Genomic DNA, 25,663 nt, shown 5'->3' with positions numbered 1-25,663 from the left:
TCAGCTGCGTTAATTTCCGGATAGTTTTGACGCGCAAAAATCTCCACTTACCTGCTCCTTCGAGGGTACGGCGCGTACTCCGCCGGATGCTTCCGGTACAGCTCGTACAGGTTCTCGTCGGATGGTACTTTCTGGCGAACACAGGCGGTGAGGAAAGAAGCACGGTTTGAGCAAGGTGAGCTTTGATGCGACGACAAACAGCCAAAAAGACTCTGACGGTCGGACTCCAGAGCGCCCAGGCCCCGGTCCGAGATGCAGTACTGCTCCCGAATGTCCTGCTTGCTGTAGTGGGCGGTACCGCGGCGGCCCTTGTTGTACATGCGGGCCATGATCTCGTCCTCGGACTCGTAGGAGAGGGCCACATGCTGGATGTCGGCCTGAAAGCCATCGCTCACACTAGAGGCAGTACGAAAAGTGGTACTTATCAAGGAACAGGAGTTGTGCGAAAACTATTTATCGCGGAAAGTTCTGGAATAATGCGCGAAAACTTGGGCACTATGTGAGGTCTTATGAACACAGACAGTTCTTTCTGTTCCAGGTTATCTGATTAATTCAGTGTCACGTTTCGCTTTTGCGCGGCATCCGGGGAAACAAAGCGAGAGGTATCGTTTATTGCAGCGTATTTAAAAGCTTTCGATGTGCTTTAATTATGTGGGTGTTCGCACGTCAGAACCCATAAATAAATTGGAACGTTGGCTGGGATTTGCCATTTGACATTTGCGAGGGTAGATTCGGCATTAGTGAGTTATGGAAGCGCCATTGATTATAGATTGAAGATTGGGTTGACATTTGTGGACAAATGAGGGTTTTAGTTGAGGGAGTTGTGACATTAAAATTGCTCAAATGTCGGAATGTTTGTTTGGCTGAGGTGTTTACGGAGCTGTTTTGTTTACCTTCGGGGCTTTCGTATTTATGAAATCAGTGATGCATGAAATGCGCCGGAATTTGTTTGACGTTAAAAATGACTCGTCTATATTGTCTGTGACTGCGTTCGAATTAAATTAAAAGTAAACAACAACAACAATACTGAAATAAAGTCACGGACAAAAATTAGTGACAAGGTGGTTTCATAACACACACGTTATTTCGGCGGTGCATTTTCTGCTATACACGACGCAAATGTTTTTGTTTTTATCCTTAGAGCGTTATTTATAGACCGCGTTCCCGAAAGCTCTAAAACAGCGCAAAGCCTCCGCCTTCGCATTTCGCTAATAAAATCGCAAAAAGAGACTCATAAATTGCACTTTCTCATCCTTATCTACAACTTCAAAGCGTCACCCACCAATTCCATGCTAATCTCTCCTTTCTCCAACATATATTTCCCGGAGAAAGAAAAGCTGAAAACAGCAAAAATGAGAAAATACTCGGGAATAAATCAGGCGCGTGGGCCCCGGTATTAACGTCAGAAATTACAACACGCACATAAACCCCACGAAAATACCAACTGAACCAGCGGCTTTCTAGTAACATCAATTTTTCATCAGTTTGCAACGCCAATGATATGAATCCCCGAATGTATTTTATGCTTTTTAATCTCACTGGAGGTCAACGGCGGAAGCCGTTTCCCATAAATCCCGTTCGCTGTACCGGAAAAAAGAACATCTCCATTTCGATCCTTCGGGATCGGCTTCTTTTATTTCTCGCCGGTAATGACAAATATTTTCAGTTGGAAAGTGGCCAACCTGCCGACGCACGTGACCTACAGTTGGTAGCGCCGTTCCACGAGGTAAGCCTCATAAAAGATGGATAGTTTTGCGCTGAGAAGAGTCCATGGGGGAGAATTGTTACGACTTTGACTATTATTGTTCTGGCGCTGGCTGCGGGCTATGCTCACTTCTAGGGATTAAGTGGGAGTGTAATCACTAATAATACATTTCCGGGGGGATTTCAGACGTTTAGCGGGCTTTCCGGACGTCGCGGCCCACAAACAGCAAAAATACATACCAAAACCACTACAATGTGGAGCTCCGCACACAAGTAGGTATTTTTGATAAACACGAAACCCTATCAAGTCTTTTACTTCTTGGTTTTTTGAAAATTTATGAAACTGTTGCGCCCTATTCGGAGTGTTTATTTTCTCTACTTTTATCAGGAATCTATCACGGTGCATCCAAATAACCAATTTTGTTTGATTCGGTTTCGTTTATTTTCTTAAAAGAACTCGGAGCGGCGTATAAAGACAACAATAAAGTTTTACAATCGCTCGGGAGCGCTATCTGGAAAGACGTTTGTACTTTCGGAATGCAAAGTGCTACTCGGTTCGGAAGTTTGGGGTTATTTTGTGGCAAATAGTTGCGAATTTCGGAGGAGTAAGGACATGTTTGAATGTTTGAACAAAGAAGTTGGATGGAAGCAAATTTGGTAAATAGGGGCCGCTGGAGAGAGAAAGCTGCTGGGTAAATACTGCACAGAACACTGGAATGCCGGGATTTTAAATATTTGAAAAATGGGATACTGAATGCCCCGACAAATCGTAGGCGATTTTAAAATTCCGTTTGGTCGGATTAAAACGACGTTTCAAGTGATACGGAAATGCTGATTGCTGGTTATGGGATGACGTAGGTGAGATATTTTACATGGAACGAGCTGCAAATGGCCTTACAGATTTTTTGTGCTGAACGTTCACTTTTCAAATTTGACTAAATTTCAAGTAAATTCTACTCTTATGTTCCCTTTCAAACTTCTGTTTTTTATTGGCCACCTTCTTGCTTTGGCATTTGTGGGTCAATCATAACTGACGTACCACTCCTAAGCGACTAATCACCTTGGTGTTGACGCCCTATTGTATATAAATGACCGGCAACTGTTAACAATTTCGTGTTTATTAGGTGTGGTTGATCGTTTCCATTAGTCACTTTGACAGTTCAAAGGTATCAAAATGAAAAAATTACGGTCGAATTCTAAATTTAAACTGCCTGCAGTACAATATGTATTCGGGCAACCCTCGACGTCTCAAAGTTCTGGAGGTGTATCGATACAAACTGGAAGCCCATTGCCAAAATGTAAGTAGTCCACATTTTTAGCTGCCAATGATTAGATTTCTAGGCTTCCTATTCCGTCATCGTTATCTCCTGTACGTTATGGTTAGTATCGGACTTTGCTGCGCCATAGCAATGGAAAACAGCATACTACATGGGGTACTACAAAAGCGTCGATCTGTCGATCCCAATAAAACATGCGATATTCCCCTTGAAAGTCTAGGACACCGTACAGTGAGCAAACCGAAGACACACTTTAACATATTATTAGGACTTTTTTTTCCATACTGTAATCTTCGAGTGGAGCAGATTTACCCAGGACCTGTTTATCACTTCGTTCTATTGGGTTAACATCTTCTCACAGTTTGCTGCAGGTTATGTCGCCGATCAGTACGGAGGTAAACATCTACTGACTATAACAATTTTGGGAAGTTCTTTGTGTAATTTGGTAACACCTGCCGTGTTGATGATGAGTGAACAGGTGTACTACAAGTTCTTCGTCTTGAGAATATTGAATGGAATGTTCCAAGGTGCTTGTTATCCTGCAGTTAATACCGTCCTCGCTTACTGGACTCCCAGAAAAGCTAGAGCCTCAGTTCTAAGTTTAGTATACGCGGTGACCTTTGTCGGTACTAGCTTGAGTCTGTTTATATACGTGACTCTAGTGGACCACTCGACTGAGTATAAAATACTTTATTATCTCCTCGGCGCTTTCGGAGTAGTTTGGTGTTTTCTATGGCACTTTTTTTTCTACTCAAGACCGCACGTCCATACTCGTATGAATGTCCAAGAGAGAGACTTTCTTATCGAAGATTTAGGTGAGAACACCCCAAGTAGTACATTTTCAACAACTGTCTTCCAGCAAATCAGCTTGTCGTCGGAAGGAAGGTGGTACCGTGGCGATTAATCTTGTCTTCTCTTCCTGTATGGGCGCTGACTGCAAGCAATGTGAGCGTCCTTTGGTTTTTCTCCGCCTTGAGTGGTCGTATCTCCGAATACGTGGAACTTATTTTAAGATTAACCTACGACACGCAAATGTACATTAAGATAATACAGTCATTGGTCACTTGGACTACTGCTATAGTTTTCGGGTGTTTGTCCGATTGGCTGGTATACGAAAAACGCGCCAATATCACGGTGACCAGGAAATTGTTTATTGCTTGCGGTAAGGACCACCTGATTTTTGTGCCTCGCTAAAAAATATTCTAGCTATTGCCAGTTCCCTTCTCTTTGTGAGCGTATTCTACTTGGTAAAGTGTGATAGAATCCTAGCGGTTATCAGTATTTCGGTCGCTGTTTGTTCTATACACATACACTATACACTCCTCCAGGTAAATAGTTTGGAACTGGCACCAAATTTTACTGGAATTATTACGGCGATTAGCAATGGTTGTGGAAATGTGTTTAGAATGATTTTCCTTGTAGTCTTAGAAGCAAAAGTTAAAGATGTAATAAAATACCGTGACTTTTATTCCTGTATCTGATGGTACTAAAATTGTAGGGTTCTATGATTGGTTGGGATCACGCTTTTTGGATGACTATTTTTGTCTTAATTTTCGGTTTTTTATTATTTATGGCTATTGGGAGTGCGCAGGAACAGAACTGGAACAAAATTGTAAACGAAGACAATGGGTAAAGTTCTATCTTGATTTTTAAAAATAATAAGAAATAAAAAAACTCTCTTATTAATGTAATTTTATACTGTCAAGCTGATTATTTTAAATATTTACAAATTGTCGACTACTACATTTAATTGTGTCGAAAATGGCAAAATATTGACCACGTTGTTTAGCCGCATCATAAATAGCACATTTTTTGCAAATTCTTGTAAGACTGTTTCACGAGAAGCTTAATGATGGAAGAAAACAATGATTTTATCCATGTCATATCTTCTTGGCGATAGAAAAACTGTCCGCTGAATAGAAAAATGTTTTGTTTTATGTATAAAAAATATATAAAGGGACAAAACAAAAGAAATATCCTCGCTTCGCAAAGAGTAAGTGTTAGACCTCTTTTCTATTACGTGTTAGAAAAATGAATTTCGCATCCAAAGTTTCCACAAACAAAAAAAAAACATCTGCGTCAACACCATGTCACACATTCATATGCATACGTAAGCATTAACTTACATTCTTTTTTCACATACATTTTAGTGTTTTTCACAAATTCTTACATAATTGAAAGTTTTGCATTTTTGGTCTATATAAACATTAGACTGGTAGAACGCCGTTTCAAAGTTAAAAAAATGCTCGCAAATTTGTTTCCAGTATTGCTTTTACTGGTACCATCACTGTGCCAATACGATATTGCTACAGTGGAGTACTACGTACAACTAATCACCGACCTTTACAAAAACGGTGAAACATACGAATGGCCCACCAATGCACACGAATATTATTCAAACACAAAACGCCAAAGTACTATATTTTGAGTAATTTTTCTATAAGTATTAATAACGTTTTTGAAGAGTATGGAAGTTACGATTTCGTGGTGATCGGAGCCGGGGCTGGTGGTTCCGTTGCTGCTAGTCGTCTTTCAGAAATCGAAAGCTGGAACGTCTTAGTACTTGAAGCTGGAGTGTATGGAGACAACGCCACCGATGTACCTGATTTGTACACTCCTGTTCGATACACCAACTACAACTGGGCATACAATAGCACACCACAGAAAACATGCTGTTTAGGTACGAATTTCACATAAAAATATCTATATCTAGTACAATTCTTCAGGTGCTCAAAACCAAATTTGTTTGTATCCTCGAGACAGAGGCGTTGGTGGCAGTACCTTAATCAACGGTTTAGTATACGCTCGAGGCTATAAATCCGATTTCGACAGATGGGAAAAGTTTGCCAACGATAAGCGATGGGGGTACGACTCGGTACTCCGTTACTTCAAAAAATCTGAGAATTTTGTTCATAACGACAAACAGGCACCCTATGATCCTGCGTACCATGGAACCGGAGGCTATCTACAAGTGACGTACCACCAGCCGCAGAGTCCACAATTGAATGCTTTTTTGGAAGCTAACAAAGAACTAGGTTTCGAGATTGCAGACTATAACGCAAACAAGCTAGGAGCGTCACCGGTTCAAACAAACACAAACGCTAGTTTACAAGGGAGTCCTTTAAGAGCTTGTAGAAAGCACAAGAACCTTTCTGAAAGTTACTGGTACTGCGCTATACGACAAGTGTCTTCCAACTTGTACCATCCGCTGGGAACCTGTCCCATGGGAACCGATCCTATAAACGGAGCTGTTGTTGATTCAAAATTGAAGGTTTTTGGTTTCAGGAATCTGAGAATTGCGGATGCTAGCGTTTTTCCTTCCCCTTTGGCAGGTCACCCGAATGCACCTACTGTTATGGTCGGAGAACAGCTGGAAGATCTAGTTAAGCTCACTTACAACGGAAAGTATGACTAAGAAACTGTTAATAATAATGGTTCTGGTTGAAAGTAGGAGTCTTATTTAGGTCCCATTAAAATTGTACTGATTTATCATGTGCTTAATGATATGTTTTGTATAAATTATAGTAAAACGACAAAGTAATCCAATTTACAAAATACACACCTGTTATATCTTATCATTGCAGTAATTTTTCTTTTTCACAATTTAATTAGATGTAAATGTACTGAAATATCCATTTGCTTATCTATAGCATATATACAATAAACACAATCCCATTAGTACCACCTTTAATCATTCCCTACAATGATCGCAACGTTACTTGCCGTTTTTCTTTTAGTAGTACCATTACACTCACAGTACGATAGTGCTACAGTTGAGTACTATGCACAATTAATTACCGACCTTTACGAAAACGGACAAACGTACCAACAGCCTACCAACGCCTATGAATATTATTCCCACATAGAACGCCAAAGTACTACGTTTTTTGTACTTTTTCTTTAAGTACTATTAAAGTTTTTTTTTAAGAATATGGAAATTACGACTTCGTGGTGATCGGAGCCGGTGCTGGTGGTTCCGTAGCCGCAAGTCGTCTCTCAGAAATTGCAACTTGGAACGTGTTGGTACTAGAAGCTGGCGGCTACGGAGACAACGCCACCGATGTACCTAATCTTTACACGCCAATTGAATTCACCCACTACAATTGGGCTTACAACAGTACACCACAGAAAACATGTTGTTTAGGTACGTATTAGAAAAAAAAAATCAATATACATGTAGTACCACTCTTTAGGTGCTCAAAATCAAATTTGTCTATATCCTCGAGGCAAAGGCGTTGGTGGTAGTACCTTAATCAACGGTTTAGTTTACGCTCGAGGCTACAAGTCCGACTTCGACAAGTGGGAAAAGTTTGCCAACGATAAACGATGGGGATACGACTCGGTACTTCACTACTTCAAAAAATCCGAGAACTTTGTTCACAACGATAAAGAGGCACCCTGTGACCCCTCTTATCATGGAACCGGAGGCTATCTACGAGTAGAGTACCACCAACCGAACAGTCCACAACTGAATGCTTTTTTGGAAGCTAACAAAGAACTGGGTTTCGATATTGCAGACTATAATGCGAATAAATTGGGAGCGTCACAAACACAAATCAATACAATCAATGGGAAAAGATTAGACGACGCCAAAGCTTTCCTGCACCCGGTACGACAAAGAAAAAATTTGAAAATTTTAACGCACAGTTACGTTACGAAAATACTGACAGATAAAGGGGTCGCTACGGCGGTCGAGTTTAGTCACAAAGGCAAAAATTACTTCGTGGAAGTAAACAAAGAGGTGATTCTTGCAGCCGGTACTATTGGTACTCCACAAATACTAATGTGGTCGGGAATTGGCCCCAAACGTCATTTAAACAATTTAAAGATTGACGTGGTTGCCGATTTGGAAGTCGGTACTGTTCTCAGAGACAACACTCTCTTCTATGGAATTACAATTCACACTAACTACACCGAACCGGTACGACCTTTAAGGGATTATGTTGAAGACTATTTGAAAGGCGTGGGCCCTTTTACAATTGCTAATAACCTCGCAGGAGTGGGTTTCTACGAATCTAGCTACACGAAAGGTACTGGAACTCCTGACATAGAACTGGTGTTTATTCCGGCAAACGCCACAAATTCACTTTCTGCGAAAAGGGTTGGGCTGACTGAAGAAACGTACGAAGATTTGTGGAAGAACGTTGACGTACCTCAGTCTTTAGTAGTTTATGTTGTCAGCTTACATGACGTGTCTACTGGGACCGTCAGATTAAAAAGCAAAAATCCGTACGACTATCCGATGATCGATTCAAATTTTCTGTCAGATCGTGGAAACAAGGACATAAAGATCATTTATGAAGGAATTCAATTGGTTTTAAAATTACTCAAGACGAAAGCTTTTAGAAAGATGAACGCTACTTTACAAGGGAGACCTTTAAGAGCTTGTAGAAACAACGAGTACCTTTCTGAAGGTTACTGGTACTGCGCTATACGACAAGTGTCTTCTAACTTGTACCATCCGCTAGGAACCTGTCCCATGGGAACCGATATTAAAAAAGGAGCTGTCGTTGATTCAAAATTGAAGGTTTTTGGTTTCAGGAATCTGAGAATTGCGGATGCTAGCGTTTTTCCTTCACCTTTGGCAGGTCACCCGAATGCACCTACTGTTATGGTCGGAGAACAGCTGGGAGATCTAGTTAAGCTCACTTATAACAAAAACTAAACCAGATAATAATAACTGTTTTTGTTAAAAGTACGCTTTGTTATTTGGGTACCAATAAATTTAAATTTAATTGCGAAGTATTTAATGTGACCTTATTGTACAATTTCTACTAGAATACATACCCATTTTATCGTTCCTTTTTTGTCTATCTATAGCGTGTGTGATATTCTAGACATTGAAAAATAATTACTGCCTTTACAATCGAATAGTAACGATGTAGTATAAAAGGACACATCATTACTAAATATAATATAGTTCACATAGCAACTGCAATGTACTTGAAAGTATTTGCTATATTATTTCTATTGGTACCACTTTACGGTGACCAAAACGATTCAACTGTCAACTATTATGTGAACTTAATCAGCAACACTACTCAAAATGCTCTCACGTACCAATGGCCTACAAATGCTTACGAGTACTATTCAAATGAAAAACCCAAAAGTAAGTACAAATTAAATATGACTTTTTCCACTTCACAGAAACAATCCCAATTGTAAGAATACGGACGCTACGACTTTGTGGTGATTGGAGCCGGTGCTGGTGGTTCCGTAGCTGCTAGTCGTCTATCAGAAATTGAAAGCTGGAACGTGTTAGTACTGGAAGCTGGCGACTATGGAGACAATGCCACTGATGTTCCTGGCCTGTACAGTCCCATTGGATACACTGATTACAACTGGGCTTACAACGGAACACCACAGACAACATGCTGTTTAGGTAAATACTGAAACATAATCATCGATCTATGTGAATCACTGTTCCTTAGGTGCTCGAAATCACATTTGTCTGTATCCCCGAGGCAAAGGCGTTGGTGGTACCACTTTAATTAACGGTTTAGTTTACGCTCGAGGCTTCAAGTCCGACTTCGACCAATGGGGAAAATTTGCCAACGATAAGCGATGGGGGTACGACTCGGTACTACACTATTTCAAAAAATCCGAGAATTTTGTTCACAACGATAAACAAGCACCCTATGATCCTTCGTATCATGGAATCGGAGGCTATCTACGTGTAGAGTACCACCAACCAAACAGTCCACAACTGAATGCTTTTTTGAAAGCTAACGAAGAACTGGGTTTCGATATTGCGGACTATAATGCCAATAAGCTGGGGGCGTCACAGACGCAAATCAACACAATCAGTGGGAGAAGACTAGATGGTGCCAAAGCTTTCCTTCGCCCGGTACGACAAAGAAAAAATCTGAAGATTTTAACGCATAGTTACGTTACGAAAATATTGACAGATAAAGGGGTCGCTAGAGAGGTCGAGTTTAGTCACAAGGGTAAAAATTATTTCATTGAAGTAGAGAAAGAAGTGGTCCTTGCAGCCGGTGCTATTGGTAGTTCACAAATATTAATGTGGTCGGGGATTGGCCCTAGAAAACATTTAGAAGATTTAAAGATTGATGTGGTTGCTAATTTGGAAGTCGGTACTGTTCTCAGAGATAGCAGTCTCTTCTATGGAATTACGGTTCACACTAACTACACCGAACCGGTACGACCTTTAAGAGATTACGTTGAAGACTATTTGAACGATGTGGGCCCTTTCGCGATTGCTAATAATAATGCAGGAATAGGTTTCTACGAATCTAGCTACACGAAAGGTACTGGTACACCTGATATAGAGCTAGAGTTTGTTGCGGCAAATGCCACAAACTCACTTTCGGCGAAAAGTTTTGGGCTGACTGAAGAAACGTACGAAGATTTGTGGAAGAACGTCAACATACCTCAGTCGTTTATTGTTTATATTGTCAGCTTACACGACGTATCCAAGGGTACTATCAGATTGAAGAGTAAAAATCCGTACGAATATCCTGTGATCGATTCAAATCTTCTGTCGGATTCTGCCAACAAGGATATAAAGATCCTTTATGAAGGGGTTCAACTGGTTCTGAAATTGCTCAAGACGAACGCTTTTCGAGCGATGAACGCTACTTTACAAGGAAGGCCTTTAAGAGCTTGTAGAAAGCATGAGTACCTTTCTGAAGGCTACTGGTACTGCGCTATACGACAAGTGTCTTCCAGCTTGTACCATCAGCTGGGAACCTGTCCCATGGGAACCGATCCCAAAAAAGGGGCTGTTGTAGATTCAGAGTTGAAAGTGTTTGGTTTCAGAAATCTGAGAATCGCGGATGCTAGTGTTCTTCCGTTACCTTTGGCAGGTCATCCGAATGCAGTTACTGTTATGGTCGGAGAGCAGCTGGGGGATCTAGTTAAGCTCACTTATAACGAAAAATAAAATTAAAAAGGTGTTAACAATAGTTCTTTTTATTATAAGTACGACTTGTTATTTCGGTTTCAATTAAATTATTTCAACTGTGGAGTACTCAATCATACCTTAATGTACAATTTTTAAGCCTGTCTGTTTTAGCAGTTTTTTTTTAATCACAACTGGTGACAGTTTATTTAGATATGCTTATGTATTTATATAAACTATGGACAAATGACTACAAGTACCATACAAACGAGAAACGTAAAAGTTTATTAAATACAAAGAAAGCCTCATTTTTGCAGTCTACATAAACAACTTCGATTCTAAGAATACGGTACTAGCGGACTCGTTATTACTAATAGTTTATCAGAAAAGTACGGATTCTTATTTCAGTCCCTTCAAATTGTACTACTTCATCAAGAGCCTAATGATATTTACTGCATAAATCATAGTAGCTGACAGAGCAGTAAAATTACAAAAATATAAACTTATCGTATTTTAAAAATGCAATAGGTTTATCATAATTAGATGCTAATATTTTTAATACGCAGTTGCTTATCTATAGCGTATATATATACAATATATGCGTGTGTGGTATAAGTGCAGTAACATTAGTACCACTTGTATAGTCCAATAACAATGATCGCGAACTTACTTGCCGTATTTCTTCTAGTTGTACCACTACACTCCCAAAACGATAGTGCTACAGTAGAGTATTACGTACAACTAATCACAGACCTTTACAAAAACGGAGAAACATACAAATGGCCCACCGACGCCTACGAATATTATTCAGACGGAAAACGTCAACGTACTACATTACTTATACTTTTGTCTTAAATGTTAATAACATTTTTAAAGAATATGGAAGTTACGACTTTGTGGTGATCGGAGCCGGTGCTGGTGGTTCCGTAGCTGCTAGTCGCCTCTCAGAAATTGAAAACTGGAACGTGTTGGTATTAGAAGCTGGTGGCTACGGAGACAACGCCACCGATGTACCTAATTTGTACACGCCCATTGAGTTCAGCCACTACAATTGGGCCTACAACAGTACACCACAGAAAACATGCTGTTTAGGTACGTATTTGACAAAACAAAATCGATTTAAGTGTAGTACTGCTCTTTAGGAGCCCGAAATCAACTTTGTCTGTATCCCCGAGGCAAAGGCGTTGGTGGTACCACCTTAATTAACGGTTTAGTTTACGCTCGAGGCTACAAGTCCGACTTTGACAAGTGGGAAAAGTTTGCCAACGATAAACGATGGGGGTACGACTCGGTACTTCACTATTTCAAAAAATCCGAGAACTTTGTTCACAACGATAAACAGGCACCCTATGACCCATCTTATCATGGAACCGGAGGTTATCTACGAGTCGAGTACCATCAACCGAACAGTCCACAATTGAATGCTTTTTTGGAAGCTAACAAAGAACTAGGTTTCGACATTGTAGACTACAACGCGAATAAACTGGGAGCGTCACAGTCGCAAATTAACACAATCAATGGGAGAAGATTAGATGGCGCCAAAGCTTTTCTTCGCCCGGTACGACAAAGAAAAAATTTGGAGATTTTAACGCATAGTTACGTTAAGAAAATACTGACAGATAAAGGGGTCGCTAAGGCGGTCGAGTTTAGTCACAAAGGTAAAAATTATTTCGTTGAAGTGAAGAAAGAGGTGATTCTTGCAGCCGGTGCCATTGGTACTTCGCAAATACTAATGTGGTCGGGGATTGGCCCAAAACAGCATTTAGAAGATTTAAAAATTGATGTGGTTGCCGATTTGCCAGTGGGTACTGCTCTCAGAGACAACACTCTCTTCTATGGACTTACAGTTCACACTAACTACACTGAACCGGTACGACCTTTAAGAGATTACGTTGAAGAATATTTAAACGGTGTGGGTCCTTTTGCGATTGCTAATAATAACGCAGGAGTTGGTTTCTACGAATCTAGCTACACGAAAGGTACTGGAATTCCTGACATAGAGCTAGAGTTTATTGCGGCCAACGCCACGAGTTCACTTTCGGCGAGAAGTCTTGAGCTGACTGAAGAAACGTACGAAGATTTGTGGAAGAATATTAACGTACCTCAGTCGTTTACTGTCTATGTTGTCAGCTTACATGACGTATCTAAGGGTACCATCAGACTGAAAAGCAGGAATCCGTACGAGTATCCCATGATCGATACAAATCTTTTATCCGATTCTGGAAATAAGGATATAAGGGTCCTTTATGAAGGGGTTCAATTAGTTTTGAAATTACTCAAGACGAAAGCTTTTAGAGCAATGAACGCTACTTTGCAAGGAGGGCCCTTAAGAGCTTGTAGGAAGCATGAGTATCTTTCTGAAGACTACTGGTACTGCGCTATACGACAAGTTTCTTCTAACTTGTACCATCCACTGGGAACCTGTCCCATGGGAACCGATCCTAAAAAGGGAGCTGTCGTTGATTCCAAATTGAAGGTTTTTGGTTTTAGAAATCTGAGAGTTGCAGATGCTAGTGTTTTTCCTTTTCCTTTGGCTGGTCACCCGAATGCACCTACTGTTATGGTTGGAGAGCAGCTGGGAGATCTAGTTAAGCTCACTTATAATAAAAAGTTGTAATAACTGTTATTGTTATAAGTTCAAATTGTCATTTCGATACCAATAAAGTTATATTCAACTGTGAAATACTTTTAAATCGTACATTTTGAAAATGTTGCCCGATAAACATAAACACGGTATATTTTTGGAATCAGAACAGCAAGATCTACGTCCCTGAATTTTTTGAGAATTTTTAGACAATTTTCTTAAGAGTCAATTTTCCCCCTTATTCAAATTTCGACCCACTGTTGACCATTTTCGAAATTTAACTGAATACATTTTCTTGTAGATTTCGAGCACTAGAATTCACTTCCGAGCTCTCTTCTTTAAAAGCTCCAAAAGTTTTTCCAGAATCGGTTGTTGAAGTATCGAAATTTTTCCAATTAAAAAAAATTGACTTTATACAATCGTACATTTCGAAAATGTAGCGTAGTGAACTTATAAATACGATACATTTTTAGAATCAGCACGTCGAGTTCTACATCCCTGAATTTTTTGAGAATTTTTAAACAACTTTCTTAATGATACCTTATTACACAAATTCTAGAATGTGTACGAGTACCTATTGTATCGCAATTTTTTTATCACAACTGTTACTGATATAGTTTATTTAAATATGTTTTTTTTATCTATGACATGCATGGTATTTTTGACCATGAAATGATAATTATTGTTTCTATAGTGCGTAATAATGGTGCATTAGGAAAGACATGTCAGTACTATTTAAGTAGTAACTGCAAGGGATCAAGACCTCTTTTCTCAACTATTCCTATGGTACCTCTCCAGGGTGACCAAAACGATACAATCGGTAATAATTATGTTAACTTGATCAGAAACATTAACGAAAATGCTCTCACGTTGCATTGATACACAGTGTGAAGAGTACCAACCCTTAAAATGGGACCGTTGTAAAATTAATTTAACTGTAAAAAATTCATACCTATTTTATTTCATTTTTTATCGGGTAATAGTTGCGTATGACAAAACCTTGACAAGATAATTGTCTATATAGCGAAATAGTAATAATTGGTGCGATATAAAAGTACAGGTCACCACTAGATAGTTGTTCACATAGCAACTACAATGCACCAAAACCTCTTTACGATATTATTCCTGTTAGTACCACACCAGGGTCACCAAGACGATTCAACCATCGACTATTATGTAAACTTAATCAGTAACATCACCAAAAATGCTGCCACGTACCAATGGCCAACAAATGCTTATGAGTACTATTCAAACGAGAAACCTAAAAGTAAGTACAAAGCGAGTATCACTTTCCACATAAGAAAACCCCGGTTGTAAGAATATGGAAGCTACGACTTTGTGGTAATCGGAGCTGGTGCTGGTGGTTCCGTAGCTGCTAGTCGCTTATCAGAAAGAAGCAAATGGAACGTACTAGTACTGGAAGCCGGAGAATATGGTAACAACGCTACTGACATCCCAAATTTATCCACGCCACTTCAGTTCACAGATTATAACTGGGCTTACAACAGCACACCACAAAAAACTTGTTGCTTAGGTTTGTATTTATCAAAAGCTTGATTTTTATAAGTAGTACCATTTTGATAGGATCGGAATACCAGGTTTGTCCATATCCGCGTGGAAAAGGTGTAGGCGGGTCCACTTTAATTAACAGTTTGGTGTATGCAAGGGGTTACAAATCAGACTTTGACAACTGGGGGCAAATTGCCAACGATAAGCGATGGGGGTACGATTCGGTACTCCACTATTTCAAAAAGTCGGAGAAGTTTGTGCACAACGATATTGAGGCTCCGTACGACGCTGCTTACCATGGTACTTCGGGTTATTTGAATGTGGCATTCCATGAACCCAGAAGTCCGCAACTGGATGCATTCCTGGAAGCTAATAGGGAGCTGGGTTTTGCTACCGTTGACTACAACGCCAACAAACTGGGAGCTTCTCCAACCCAAATGAATACGAAAAAAGGGAAGAGAGTCGATGATGCTAAAGCTTTTCTTTTTCACAGACAAAATTTGAAAATTTTGACTCACAGTTACGTCACGAAAGTACTAACTGATGGAAATGGAATTGTCACCCGTGTCGAGTTTAGTCGCAAAGGCAAGAACTACTTCGTTCAAGTAACCAAGGAAGTTATTCTTGCGGCTGGTGTTTTTGGTACCGCGCATATATTAACACTGTCTGGGATTGGTCCTAGAAACCATCTAGAAAAATTAGGAATTGATGTGGTTGCCGATTTGGAAGTTGGTACTGTTCTTAGAGATAGTTCTTGTTTCTTTGGGATCACGGTTGGTACTAACTACACAGAGCCGGTCAAGCCATTGAAGGAGCAAGTGAAAGACTATCTACATGGTGTTGGACCCTTCACAGTGGTAAATAATAAGCAAGGAATAGCTTTCTACGAATCTAGTTACACGAAAGGTACAGGAACCCCGGATATAGAATTACAGTTTGTACCAGCAAATGCCACGCATCAACTTTCAGCAAAAAGTTTTAGTTTCACTGAGCAAACATATGACGATCTTTGGAAACATATTAACGTATCTCAGTCTTTTAGTGTCTATGTGATAAGTTTACATGACGTGTCTACGGGCTCTGTTAGATTAAAAAATAAAAACCCGTATGATTATCCGGTGATAAACTCTAACTACTTGTCGGATCCGGAGGATAAAGATATTAAAATTCGGTATGAAGGGATTCAACTCGTTTTAAGGTTATTATAGACGAAAGCTTTCAAAGCTATGAATGCCACTTTACAGGGAGGACCTTTGAGGGCTTGCAAACAACATGCTTATCTTTCAGAAGCCTACTGGTACTGCTCTTTGCGACAACTCACTCTTGCTTTGTATCACCCAGTGGGTACATGTCCCATGGGAACACATCCATCAAAGGGCGCAGTCGTTAATTATAAGCTACAAGTTTTCGGTTTCAAGAACCTAAGAATATCAGACGCGAGCGTCTTCCCTCGACCTGTGGCAGGCCACTCCAATGCGGCTACCGTCATGGTCGGAGAACAGCTAGGCGACCTAGTTAAACTTGCCCACGCTCTGTAGCCGAAAATGCAAATAAATATTAACTTGATATTTATCCGTCCGTAAAATTTCCACTTGCCTGAATTTTATTATTCGCGTTCTCCTCTTTAATTAGGACTTTCCCAATTGTAATGTCGACACCTTTAAATACAACTGTCGGAATTATGATGGGTACGAAATGGCCTTGCGCAAATTATTCACAAGGTGGAAAAGGGACGCGAAATTATTCAGTCGCAATTGCCGCCATTATTTCTGAGCATGTTTCCGAAGTGTCAGCTCGTAGCGTCGGCATTTTTCTTTTATGGAAGGCGACGTTTCCAAGAAAGGGGGCGGGCTTTAATAATAGAACAGACAGAAAACGCTAAGAAAATTCTCAGCTCTGCCAGCGATAAAAACGAAAGCGCCACCGTAAACGTCGCACGATATCTGCGATAATTGCGAACGGTGATCTGGTGGTAATGGGTTACTGCAGTCGCGAATCCCACCGACTGCGCCATTTTTGCAACTCCTTCACCGCATAACTCACTCAAGCGGTGTCGCCCGTCTAAAATAACAAAGAACAACAGCAATATTTGCCGGAAAATCCGCACAAAGGTTGAAGTTGAGCTTAGGATTTCGAAGGGTCGCATCCCAGCAATCGATACCCTCCGAAAATTTCCAACGCGAACCGAAAGTAAACTTTGATTTAGCAAATATTAATAAGATCCGCACCGAATAAAACATAGAGCGGACCCGGGCTCGAATATATCACAACCCGAGGCGAAAATGCAAATGGAAACAATCCCGACTAATGACTAATCAAAGAATCCGAAGACGAGCGGTTCCATCGGGACGCAATATTGACCGCCTCTTCTCTAATCAGGATTCATAGAGGATGATTATCCTGCGACGGCAGGACGATCGGCCGGCTCCTTGTGGGTCACGTGATCGATAGGACTCGAGGCGTTTTCGGCAGTCGAACTGCGATTTGCTAAACCAACTGTACAAATCCGGTGAATGGTGACGCATACACGGGAAGCCCTATTGGCTTTAATTACAGTTCGGGCGGTAATTAAATGTAGGTTATGTAATACCTGCCATTCATTTAACTGGCGCTTTATAAATAAGGCCAATTAGACGGTGCCGATGCAGGCGACCGGGGTTTCAGCGAAGGAAGTTCGACGAAGGAAGTTTCCGAACGGGAAAATTCGGGATAGGTTTTGGAAAACATACACGTAGGGGATAAACAAGAAAACTTTAGTAGGTTTAATTTTGTTTCGCTGGGGGAGTTTTTTGTGTTTTCGGCATACAAAGGCTGTCGAGGGATAGATACATATCCAATTTATTTCTTATTCATGGGGTTTTATTTTTTGTTCGATTAGACGACATCCTACCGACTGCGCCGTGTCATTTTTTATTTACGGCGAAAGGTTTGTTTGAAAATTTTCAGTTTACGTTATCTAGTTTAAAAGCCAACAAACGAGCACGTCTTTTTTATCTAGGAAAACAATCCTTTGTCACGAACTGCGTGCGATGCATGTGTCAGCACGATGAAATTATTACCCATGTGTTTGGTCACTTCCAAGCAAAGAAACAATCAAGTTATGGGTTTCCTATCTTTTCAAACACCCACAAAAAAAAAACATGACCCAAATTCGTGACGCCACATTTAACATGTTATTATAAACCATGAATATGTATTGGAAATTATACCACAAATGCCAGATAAGCAGGCCACAATTCAACATACAGCGAGGATGTACCAAATTAATTATCACTAATAAACGGAGCAATGAAAGTGTCACTTTTAATTCTACTGAATCTCGTCTGCATCTATTCTCAAGACAACGAAAATGATATCAACTACTACACCACTTTGATAACTCAAGCTACCCAAAAAGCGTGGACTTACCAATGGCCCAAAAACGCCAACCAACATAAATCTAGAGGAAAACCAGAAAGTAAGTATTTTCCATTTGTAAAAACCACTAAATTGTAATTTAAGAGTATGGTACTTTCGACTTTATCGTCGTCGGGGGTGGTGCCGGGGGATCAGTAGTCGCCAGTCGATTATCCGAAGTGACCAACTGGACCGTGTTAGTACTAGAAGCAGGAAATGTAGGCAACAACCTCACCGACATCCCAGCCATGTTACCACTTTTGCAATTAACCGATTTCAATTGGGCCTTTAATAGTACCCCACAAACCACAGCTTGTCAAGGTAGTACCAAACTATCAACCACACCAAAACCATTATTATTCTTCAGGAATGTACAACAAAGTTTGCCCCTATCCAAGAGGCAAAGGCCTCGGTGGCAGTACCCTAATCAACGCCTTGATCTACGCTAGAGGCCACCAAACCGACTACGACCAGTGGGCAAATCTTGTCGCAAACCAACGCTGGAACTACACAAACGTCTTAAATTACTTCAAAAAGTCAGAAAGGTTTATCCCAACCGTACCACACGAGCCACACTTTCATGGAACAGAAGGTCCTTTAACTGTCAAAAACCTGCCTTTAACCCCTCAACTAAGTTCGTTTCTGGAAGCCAACGAAGAACTGGGTTTCGACACAGTCGACTACAACGCCAACAAACTCGGGGCATCTCCAGAACAAGTCTGTACCAGCAACGGGAGACGATGGGATAACGCGAAAGCGTTCCTGGCGCCGGTACGACATAGACGAAACTTGGAAATTTTGACGGAGAGTTACGTGACGAAGGTACGGTTTGATGTGACCAAACGGGTTGCCACGGGGGTTGAGTTTAGTCACAAAGGCAAGAACTACTTTGTGGAATCGAAAAAAGAAGTTATTTTGTGTGGTGGTGTTTTTGGGACGGCGCAGATTTTGATGTTGTCTGGGGTAGGTCCTAAACGACATTTAGAAAAGTTGGGAATTAAGGTTTTAGCCGACTTGGAAGTGGGTAGTACTCTTAGAGATCACCCAGCTTTTTGGGGGCTTCTGATTGGTACTAATGTCACAGCACCGGTGGTACCATTGCGAGAGACCGTGCAAGAGTTTTTGAAAGGAGTGGGGCCGTTAACAGTTCCTGGAGGCACACAAGGAATAGGAATGTACGAATCGAGTTATTCTAGAGGGACGGGAGTACCCGATATTGAATTATTATTTCTTCCGAGCATTTCTCCTTCACCTTTATCTCGCCGATGTTTTGGCTTAAGTGACCAAAGTTTCGAAGACTTAAACAGAGAGCAAAATAAAGGACAGGCGTTTCGTATTTATGTCATAGACTTACACTCTCAGTCTGTGGGGACTGTGAGGTTGAAAAGTAAAAACCCCTACGATTATCCTTTAATTCACTCAAACTTTTTATCAGACGGTGAAAATAGAGACATTAAAACATTGTACGAAGGGATTCAACTAGTTTTAAAATTACTCGAAACGAAGGTTTTTAAAGCCATGAATGCCACATTAAAGGGATGTCCCCTGAGAGCTTGTCGAGGCTTTGATTATCTGTCCGAATCGTACTGGTTCTGCGCTTTGAGACAATTGACTTCAAACATGTTTCACCCTTTAGGAACGTGTCCAATGGGAAAAAACCCTAAGAAAGGGGTTGTTGATTCGGAATTGAGAGTTTTCGGGTTTAGAAACTTGAGAATTGCTGATGCCAGCGTTTTTCCTCTGACTTTTGCAGGTCATCCCAATGCTCCCGTAGTTATGATTGGGGAGCAATTAGGAGATTTGGTTAAAGAAACGTATAGATAAAGCAAATAAATATAAATATTATTCTTTTCACATCGACTTTTAATTTAAATTTCTCGCCAAACATGCACATTCATTTGAATTTCCCGCCAAAGTGTGGACCACAACTGGGCTGCTTTCTGAGGCTGAATAAAAAAAATCTTTATAATGAACACAATTACAAATGTATTAATTCGGTTTGTTTATCATTCCTATTGTAAAAATATTATCAACACACGAGTATAGGAGTACGTAAATATATATATAACTAAATTAACATTGTAAATAATTGTTAATCTTATCTACGGACGTCAATATTTCCTTGAATAATAGTAGTTTACGATACAAGTAACGTTATTAGGGTTTTTACATTACGAGGAATATGTTTGAAGAACGAGGGGCGGTAGCCCCGAGTTCTTTAAAATTTCCGAGTAATGTAAAACCAGATAACGTTACGTGCATCGTAACACGTTTTATTTTATCCTATAATCACAATTTAAAACTATAACAAAAATATTTTTAACGACAAAGTTCAAAGCGCACGAAAAATCAGTCAGCTATGCCTGCGTTGGTAGCCACGGTATTAGTTGTTTACACTGAAAAAACGATTGTTTCTGATTTTGTAAATGCGAGAATGACTTCCAAAATAAAAGGCCGTTGCTGAAAGGCAAAAAAACAGCTGGCAGGTATCTCAAAGAGATAGTAAACTTTAAGACCTGGAGAAAAAAATACACAATAGATAAATTAATTACTATTAGCAGACGCTTCGGAATTAGTAAGTTTTTAAAATTTTTATGTCAACAGCTCTGAAGGGAAAATGTCGGTGAAGATTATGATTTCATAACAACACTAGTGTTGTTATGAAAATTCATAACAGTACTAGTAATGTAAAGTATGCCTTAACGTAACTCGTTGTCAACGAGTTATCGGTATGGTTACAATATAGGATAAAATAAAAAAATGTAAGTTATTTAGTCATTTGATGTGAAACATTTTAAAATTCAAAGATTGCATCACCTATAAATGTTCATAAACCTTGACTGCGGTCAGTCGTAAATTGTAACTACTAAGAAAAATATTGTTTTACAGACCACAATGAAGATCTCGTCGCTGGTTTTACTAAACCAGCAATTAACATTGTAAATAATTTTTAATCTTATCTACGGACGTCAATATTACCTTGAATAAAAAAATGTAAGTTATTTAGTCATTTGATGTGAAACATTTTAAAATTCAAAGATTGCATCACCTATAAATGTTCATAAACCTTGACTGCGGTCAGTCGTAAATTGTAACCACTAAGAAAAATATTGTTTTACAGACCACAATGAAGATCTCGTCGCTGGTTTTACTAAACCTCATTTTTGTACAAGCGTACCCTAGTACCACCAAAATCGACTATTACGTGAATTGGATAAACAGTGCCAACAAGAATGCATTAACCTACGAATGGCCAAAAAACGCAAACGAACATTTTTCCGACGAACAAATCAAAAGTAAGTTGACTCACTGTGGTCCAGCATAAACATACACTTTTTTAGAATATGGTACTTTCGACTTCGTTGTCGTTGGAGGTGGTGCCGCAGGCTCCGCAGTCGCCAACCGATTATCTGAAATTCCTAATTGGAACGTCCTACTACTGGAAGCGGGAACCCATGGAAACAACCTCACAGACATCCCAGCGATGTTCCCACAAACTCAATTTACTCACTATAATTGGGCCTTCAACAGTACCCCTCAAACAACAGCGTGCCAAGGTAGTACCAACTTGTAAAAATCATAACTAACATAGCACCCCACAGGAATGACCAACAAAGTTTGCCTCCTCCCCCGAGGCAAAGGTCTCGGTGGCAGTACCCTAATCAACGGGTTGTTTTACGCCCGCGGCCACAAATCCAACTTCCACCAATGGGCCACCATCACCCAAAACCAACGCTGGAACTACACAACCGTACTACATTACTTTAAAAAATCCGAGACATTCATTCACGAAAATCGAGACACAGGATACGACCCAGACGTGCATGGAACCACCGGCCCTGTAATAGTCACGTACCAACAACCCAAAACCCTACAATTTCACGCTTTCTTGGAAGCCAATCAAGAACTCGGGTTCGACGTAGTCGACATCAACGCTAACAAACTTGGTGCCGGGGCAGGTCAAAGGTGTACCCACGAGGGAAAAAGGTTCGACAACGCGAAAGCTTTCCTAGAACCGGTACGACATCGACAAAATTTGCAAATTTTGACTGAGAGTTACGTGACGAAGGTACGGTTTGATGCAGCTAAAGGGGTTGCAACAGGGGTTGAGTTTAATCAGAAGGGTGGCAATTATTTCGTGGAAGCTACGAAAGAGGTGGTACTGAGTGCAGGCGCGTTTGGAACGCCGCAGATTTTGATGTTGTCTGGAGTGGGTCCTAAGGAGCATTTAGAGGATTTAGGAGTTGAGGTTTTGAGGAATTTGGAGGTGGGGAGTGTCCTTAGGGACCATCCGACGTTTTTTGGGATTGTTGTTGGTACTAATTGTAGTGAAGCTGGTCAGTCGTTGCGGGAGTCTGTTGGAGAGTACTTGAAAGGTGGTGGGGTTTTGGCAGACCCAGATGGTTTTCAGGGAATGGGGGCGTATGAATCACGGTACTCCAAAGGTACAGGGATACCTAACATTGAAGTGTTGGTAACTACAGGGAACTACTCTTCTCCTGTAGCTCAGAGAAGTTACGGGTTTAATGAGCAAACTTACGAAGATTTGAACCAGGATTTAGATTCAAAGCTGACGCTACGTTTCTATGTTGTCAACACAGATCCTCAGTCTGTGGGGACAATTAGGTTGAAAAGTACCAATCCCTACGATTATCCTATAATAAATACGAATTTTCTCTCGGACGGGGAAAATAAAGATATAAATATTCTTTTTGAAGGCGTAGAGTTAGTTTTAAGGTTTTTAGACACAAAATATTTTAAAGCAATGAATGCTACGTTACGTGGGGGTCCTTTAAGGGCCTGTAGTCAACACAAGTACTTATCGGAAGGTTACTGGTACTGCGCTTTGAGACAAGTGACGACGACTATTTATCATCCGGTTGGTACTTGTCCCATGGGTACTGATCCGAAAAAAGGAGCTGTGGTTGACTCTGAGTTGAAACTTTTCGGTTTCAAGAATCTCAGAATTGCAGATGCCAGCGTTTTTCCTTCACTCATAGCAGGTCATACTTACGCAGCGAGTATGATGATAGGAGAACAATTAGGTGATTTAGTCAAGGAAACTTACAACACAATAGATACAAACTAAATATTTATTTTTCTATTCAATGTTAGTGTAAATATAGCCCAATAAGAACAAACAGATTTTTATTTTTTGAGTTTATCAGTGGTGAGTGGTTCGGTTTAAGCTCATTACTTGTAAATAAGCCAACAAAAAAAGTAAGCGATAATTATACTAATCAGTAATGATTACTTTGAAAAGTATGTGGTCGTAGGAAAATCGCCATTATGTTCGGAAGGTGCAAGTCAAGCACACCTAACATGAAACTTGTGATTCTTTTTTCGTTGTATACCATCTCCTTGTCACAAAACTACGACGAAGAGAGAGTCGACTATCTAGCAAATTTGTTCAATGAAGCAAACAAGAAAGCCGATTCTTACGTGTGGCCCACAAACGCTGAAAAATTCCGTGGATCCGGACCACGCAAAAGTAAGATGCTGTAGTACCTTGAAAATCTAAATTAGAGTCCGTTTCTAAGAATATGGAAGCTACGACTTCGTCGTCATCGGGGCTGGTGCTGGCGGATCCGTCGTCGCACAACGACTGTCAGAAATACAAAACTGGAACGTGTTACTACTGGAAGCTGGAGTAGCCGGAAACAACTTAACCGACATTCCTGGAACGCACCCACCAACTTTTTTCTCTCACTACAACTGGGCTTTCAACAGTACTCCACAAACAACAGCTTTTCAAGGTAAACCAAACTCTATAAAGAACTTCTCACAAAATCATCTTTCAGGGTACACCAACAACGTGTTGTTTTACCCGCGCGGAAAAGGCCTTGGCGGTAGTACTTTAATCAACGGTTTAATTTATTCCCGAGGACACGAAAGCGATTACGATAAATGGGCCAAGCACGTCGGAAATGAACGCTGGAGCTTCAAAACGGTGTTAGAGTACTTCAAAAAATCCGAGGGATATGTGCACAGAGATCCAGAAGCACCGTACGACCGGGAGTTTCACGGAACAGAAGGTCCGTTACGTGTGGAGTACCAGATACCGAGAAGTCCACAACTGGATGCGTTTATGGCAGCTAACGAGGAACTAGGGTTAAATGTGGCGGATTACAATGCTAATAAATTGGGAGTGTCTTCACAACAACAGTGTACGAAAAACGGAGAAAGATTCGATAGTGCGAAAGCGTTTCTTCGACCGGTACGACATAGAAAGAATCTGAGAATTCTAACACAGAGTTACGTTACGAAAATTGTGATCAATAAGACGGTTGCGACGGGGGTTGAATTTAGCCACAAAGGGAAAAATTATTTTGTAAAAGCGACGAAAGAAGTGATTTTGTGTGCTGGGGTTTTTGGTACTGCGCAGATTTTGATGTTGTCTGGCATAGGACCCGAGAAACATTTAACACAATTAAAGATTAAAGTTATAGCAAATCGAGAAGTTGGTAGTACCCTTGGAGACCACCAAAGTTTTTATGGAATCGTTGTAAGTTCTAACTACACAGCCCCGATTAAACCAATGAAGGACTATATCAGAGAATACTTGAAGGGTGTAGGTCCTTGGACAAGTGTCGATTCCACTCAAGGCGTTGGAATGTACGCATTAGGCACAAATTACACAGGAATTCCCGACATCGAATTAATGTTCTTTCCGTCCAACACTACAATTATGACTTCACGAAATTATGGATTTACCAAAGAGACTGACCACGATTTAAATAAAAACGTTGACATTTCCAAGTCGTTTCGGATCGCGGTAATAAATTTGGACAGTCGATCTTCAGGAACGTTTAGATTGAAAAGTAAAAACCCCTATGATTACCCTTTAATAAACTCAAATTTTTTGTCAGATGATAAGAACGAAGATATCAATATTATGTACAAAGGGATTCAGCTGGTGCTGCGACTTCTTCAAACCAAAGCTCTCAAAGCTATAAATGCCAAGTTACTGGGGGGGCCTTTAACGGCCTGTGGCCAGCACGAGTACTTATCTAAAAAGTATTGGTACTGCGCTTTAAGACAGGTGACTGGGAATATTTTTCATCCAATGGGGACTTGTCCCATGGGAATGAGCACAGAACAAGGAGCCGTTGTTGATTCCGAATTGAGAGTTTTCGGTTTTAAGAATTTGAGAGTTGCAGATGCGAGTGTGTTTCCTTTCACCCCTAGAGGCCATCCCGTTGCGCCGATTACCATGATCGGAGAACAGTTAGGGGATTTGGTTAAAGAAACTTATAAAACAAAATAAATGTACAATTTAGTTGATTTAAAAATACAGAAATTTGGTAGCAAAAATTGTCAGTTTTTCAATTT

The 25,663-nt window shown here is 40.3% G+C and overlaps 8 protein-coding genes and 1 pseudogene across 14 annotated transcripts in view; 8 read left to right on the top strand and 1 right to left on the bottom strand.

Annotated features, from left to right (window-relative positions):
- Positions 1 to 25,663, bottom strand: part of LOC135132287 (uncharacterized protein) — a 56,256-nt gene that overhangs the window by 12,538 nt on the left and 18,055 nt on the right. For all 5 annotated transcript variants that reach the window (XM_064060322.1, XM_064060325.1, XM_064060323.1 and 2 more), the window contains one exon: positions 52 to 377. In XM_064060322.1, coding sequence (XP_063916392.1) covers positions 52 to 377 — 326 coding nt within the window. The remainder of the gene's footprint in view (positions 1 to 51; positions 378 to 25,663) is intronic.
- LOC135132971 (glucose dehydrogenase [FAD, quinone]-like) lies at positions 2,847 to 6,396 on the top strand. The gene is made up of 5 exons (XM_064061191.1): positions 2,847 to 3,002; positions 3,046 to 3,212; positions 3,250 to 3,376; positions 5,446 to 5,661; positions 5,708 to 6,396. Exons 1-5 carry the CDS (start codon positions 2,879 to 2,881, stop codon positions 6,394 to 6,396), a joined length of 1,323 nt encoding a protein of 440 aa, XP_063917261.1. The 5' UTR covers positions 2,847 to 2,878.
- LOC135132961 (glucose dehydrogenase [FAD, quinone]-like) lies at positions 6,685 to 8,646 on the top strand. Its single transcript, XM_064061181.1, has 3 exons — positions 6,685 to 6,856; positions 6,910 to 7,125; positions 7,175 to 8,646. The coding sequence occupies exons 1-3, from the start codon at positions 6,685 to 6,687 to the stop codon at positions 8,644 to 8,646; spliced, it is 1,860 nt and encodes a 619-aa protein (XP_063917251.1).
- Positions 8,919 to 10,884, top strand: LOC135132952 (glucose dehydrogenase [FAD, quinone]-like). The gene is made up of 3 exons (XM_064061169.1): positions 8,919 to 9,090; positions 9,148 to 9,363; positions 9,413 to 10,884. The coding sequence occupies exons 1-3, from the start codon at positions 8,919 to 8,921 to the stop codon at positions 10,882 to 10,884; spliced, it is 1,860 nt and encodes a 619-aa protein (XP_063917239.1).
- Positions 11,474 to 13,495, top strand: LOC135132314 (glucose dehydrogenase [FAD, quinone]-like). Its single transcript, XM_064060366.1, has 3 exons — positions 11,474 to 11,668; positions 11,719 to 11,934; positions 11,985 to 13,495. Exons 1-3 carry the CDS (start codon positions 11,497 to 11,499, stop codon positions 13,457 to 13,459), a joined length of 1,863 nt encoding a protein of 620 aa, XP_063916436.1. The 5' UTR covers positions 11,474 to 11,496; the 3' UTR covers positions 13,460 to 13,495.
- On the top strand, positions 13,551 to 16,473 carry LOC135132951 (glucose dehydrogenase [FAD, quinone]-like; annotated as a pseudogene).
- LOC135132948 (glucose dehydrogenase [FAD, quinone]-like) lies at positions 18,224 to 20,155 on the top strand. Its single transcript, XM_064061166.1, has 3 exons — positions 18,224 to 18,392; positions 18,437 to 18,652; positions 18,699 to 20,155. Exons 1-3 carry the CDS (start codon positions 18,224 to 18,226, stop codon positions 20,153 to 20,155), a joined length of 1,842 nt encoding a protein of 613 aa, XP_063917236.1.
- On the top strand, positions 20,513 to 23,472 carry LOC135132625 (ecdysone oxidase-like). The gene is made up of 5 exons (XM_064060767.1): positions 20,513 to 20,906; positions 21,221 to 21,325; positions 21,453 to 21,627; positions 21,673 to 21,888; positions 21,934 to 23,472. Exons 3-5 carry the CDS (start codon positions 21,459 to 21,461, stop codon positions 23,418 to 23,420), a joined length of 1,872 nt encoding a protein of 623 aa, XP_063916837.1. The 5' UTR covers positions 20,513 to 20,906; positions 21,221 to 21,325; positions 21,453 to 21,458; the 3' UTR covers positions 23,421 to 23,472.
- LOC135132624 (glucose dehydrogenase [FAD, quinone]-like) lies at positions 23,466 to 25,620 on the top strand. 3 transcript variants are annotated; one of them, XM_064060765.1, is made up of 4 exons: positions 23,466 to 23,551; positions 23,595 to 23,822; positions 23,872 to 24,087; positions 24,133 to 25,620. In XM_064060765.1, the coding sequence occupies exons 2-4, from the start codon at positions 23,621 to 23,623 to the stop codon at positions 25,596 to 25,598; spliced, it is 1,884 nt and encodes a 627-aa protein (XP_063916835.1). In that variant the 5' UTR covers positions 23,466 to 23,551; positions 23,595 to 23,620; the 3' UTR covers positions 25,599 to 25,620. The 3 variants fall into 3 exon arrangements, with proteins under 3 accessions (XP_063916835.1, XP_063916836.1, XP_063916834.1); XM_064060766.1 differs by having other exon boundaries at positions 23,467 to 23,551; positions 23,608 to 23,822; XM_064060764.1 differs by having other exon boundaries at positions 23,518 to 23,822.

This window comes from Zophobas morio, unplaced genomic scaffold (genome assembly GCF_036711695.1).
Source record: "Zophobas morio isolate AGI-343-1 ecotype UQ-CSIRO unplaced genomic scaffold, CSIRO_AGI_Zmor_V1 ptg000021l, whole genome shotgun sequence".
Classification (NCBI taxonomy): Eukaryota; Metazoa; Arthropoda; class Insecta; order Coleoptera; family Tenebrionidae; genus Zophobas; species Zophobas morio.
This window is presented reverse-complemented; position numbering and strand designations above follow the sequence as displayed.

What these genes read in the sequence shown, in the direction of transcription:
- LOC135132948 (XM_064061166.1), top strand. Translation starts at nt 18,224, where the DNA reads ATGAAAGTGTCACTTTTAATTCTACTGAATCTCGTCTGCATCTATTCT. An exon ending in ATCTAGAGGAAAACCAGAAA is followed by an intron (nt 18,393 to 18,436) that starts GTAAGTATTTTC and finishes TTGTAATTTAAG; the next exon opens with AGTATGGTACTTTCGACTTT. An exon ending in ACAAACCACAGCTTGTCAAG is followed by an intron (nt 18,653 to 18,698) that starts GTAGTACCAAAC and finishes ATTATTCTTCAG; the next exon opens with GAATGTACAACAAAGTTTGC.
- LOC135132314 (XM_064060366.1), top strand. Translation starts at nt 11,497, where the DNA reads ATGATCGCGAACTTACTTGCCGTATTTCTTCTAGTTGTACCACTACAC. An exon ending in TTCAGACGGAAAACGTCAAC is followed by an intron (nt 11,669 to 11,718) that starts GTACTACATTAC and finishes ACATTTTTAAAG; the next exon opens with AATATGGAAGTTACGACTTT. An exon ending in ACAGAAAACATGCTGTTTAG is followed by an intron (nt 11,935 to 11,984) that starts GTACGTATTTGA and finishes ACTGCTCTTTAG; the next exon opens with GAGCCCGAAATCAACTTTGT.
- LOC135132624 (XM_064060765.1), top strand. Translation starts at nt 23,621, where the DNA reads ATGTTCGGAAGGTGCAAGTCAAGCACACCTAACATGAAACTTGTGATT. An exon ending in TGGATCCGGACCACGCAAAA is followed by an intron (nt 23,823 to 23,871) that starts GTAAGATGCTGT and finishes TCCGTTTCTAAG; the next exon opens with AATATGGAAGCTACGACTTC. An exon ending in ACAAACAACAGCTTTTCAAG is followed by an intron (nt 24,088 to 24,132) that starts GTAAACCAAACT and finishes ATCATCTTTCAG; the next exon opens with GGTACACCAACAACGTGTTG.
- LOC135132971 (XM_064061191.1), top strand. Translation starts at nt 2,879, where the DNA reads ATGAAAAAATTACGGTCGAATTCTAAATTTAAACTGCCTGCAGTACAA. An exon ending in TGTCGCCGATCAGTACGGAG is followed by an intron (nt 3,377 to 5,445) that starts GTAAACATCTAC and finishes ACGTTTTTGAAG; the next exon opens with AGTATGGAAGTTACGATTTC. An exon ending in ACAGAAAACATGCTGTTTAG is followed by an intron (nt 5,662 to 5,707) that starts GTACGAATTTCA and finishes ACAATTCTTCAG; the next exon opens with GTGCTCAAAACCAAATTTGT.
- LOC135132961 (XM_064061181.1), top strand. Translation starts at nt 6,685, where the DNA reads ATGATCGCAACGTTACTTGCCGTTTTTCTTTTAGTAGTACCATTACAC. An exon ending in TTCCCACATAGAACGCCAAA is followed by an intron (nt 6,857 to 6,909) that starts GTACTACGTTTT and finishes TTTTTTTTTAAG; the next exon opens with AATATGGAAATTACGACTTC. An exon ending in ACAGAAAACATGTTGTTTAG is followed by an intron (nt 7,126 to 7,174) that starts GTACGTATTAGA and finishes ACCACTCTTTAG; the next exon opens with GTGCTCAAAATCAAATTTGT.
- LOC135132952 (XM_064061169.1), top strand. Translation starts at nt 8,919, where the DNA reads ATGTACTTGAAAGTATTTGCTATATTATTTCTATTGGTACCACTTTAC. An exon ending in TTCAAATGAAAAACCCAAAA is followed by an intron (nt 9,091 to 9,147) that starts GTAAGTACAAAT and finishes CCCAATTGTAAG; the next exon opens with AATACGGACGCTACGACTTT. An exon ending in ACAGACAACATGCTGTTTAG is followed by an intron (nt 9,364 to 9,412) that starts GTAAATACTGAA and finishes ACTGTTCCTTAG; the next exon opens with GTGCTCGAAATCACATTTGT.
- LOC135132625 (XM_064060767.1), top strand. Translation starts at nt 21,459, where the DNA reads ATGAAGATCTCGTCGCTGGTTTTACTAAACCTCATTTTTGTACAAGCG. An exon ending in TTCCGACGAACAAATCAAAA is followed by an intron (nt 21,628 to 21,672) that starts GTAAGTTGACTC and finishes ACACTTTTTTAG; the next exon opens with AATATGGTACTTTCGACTTC. An exon ending in TCAAACAACAGCGTGCCAAG is followed by an intron (nt 21,889 to 21,933) that starts GTAGTACCAACT and finishes AGCACCCCACAG; the next exon opens with GAATGACCAACAAAGTTTGC.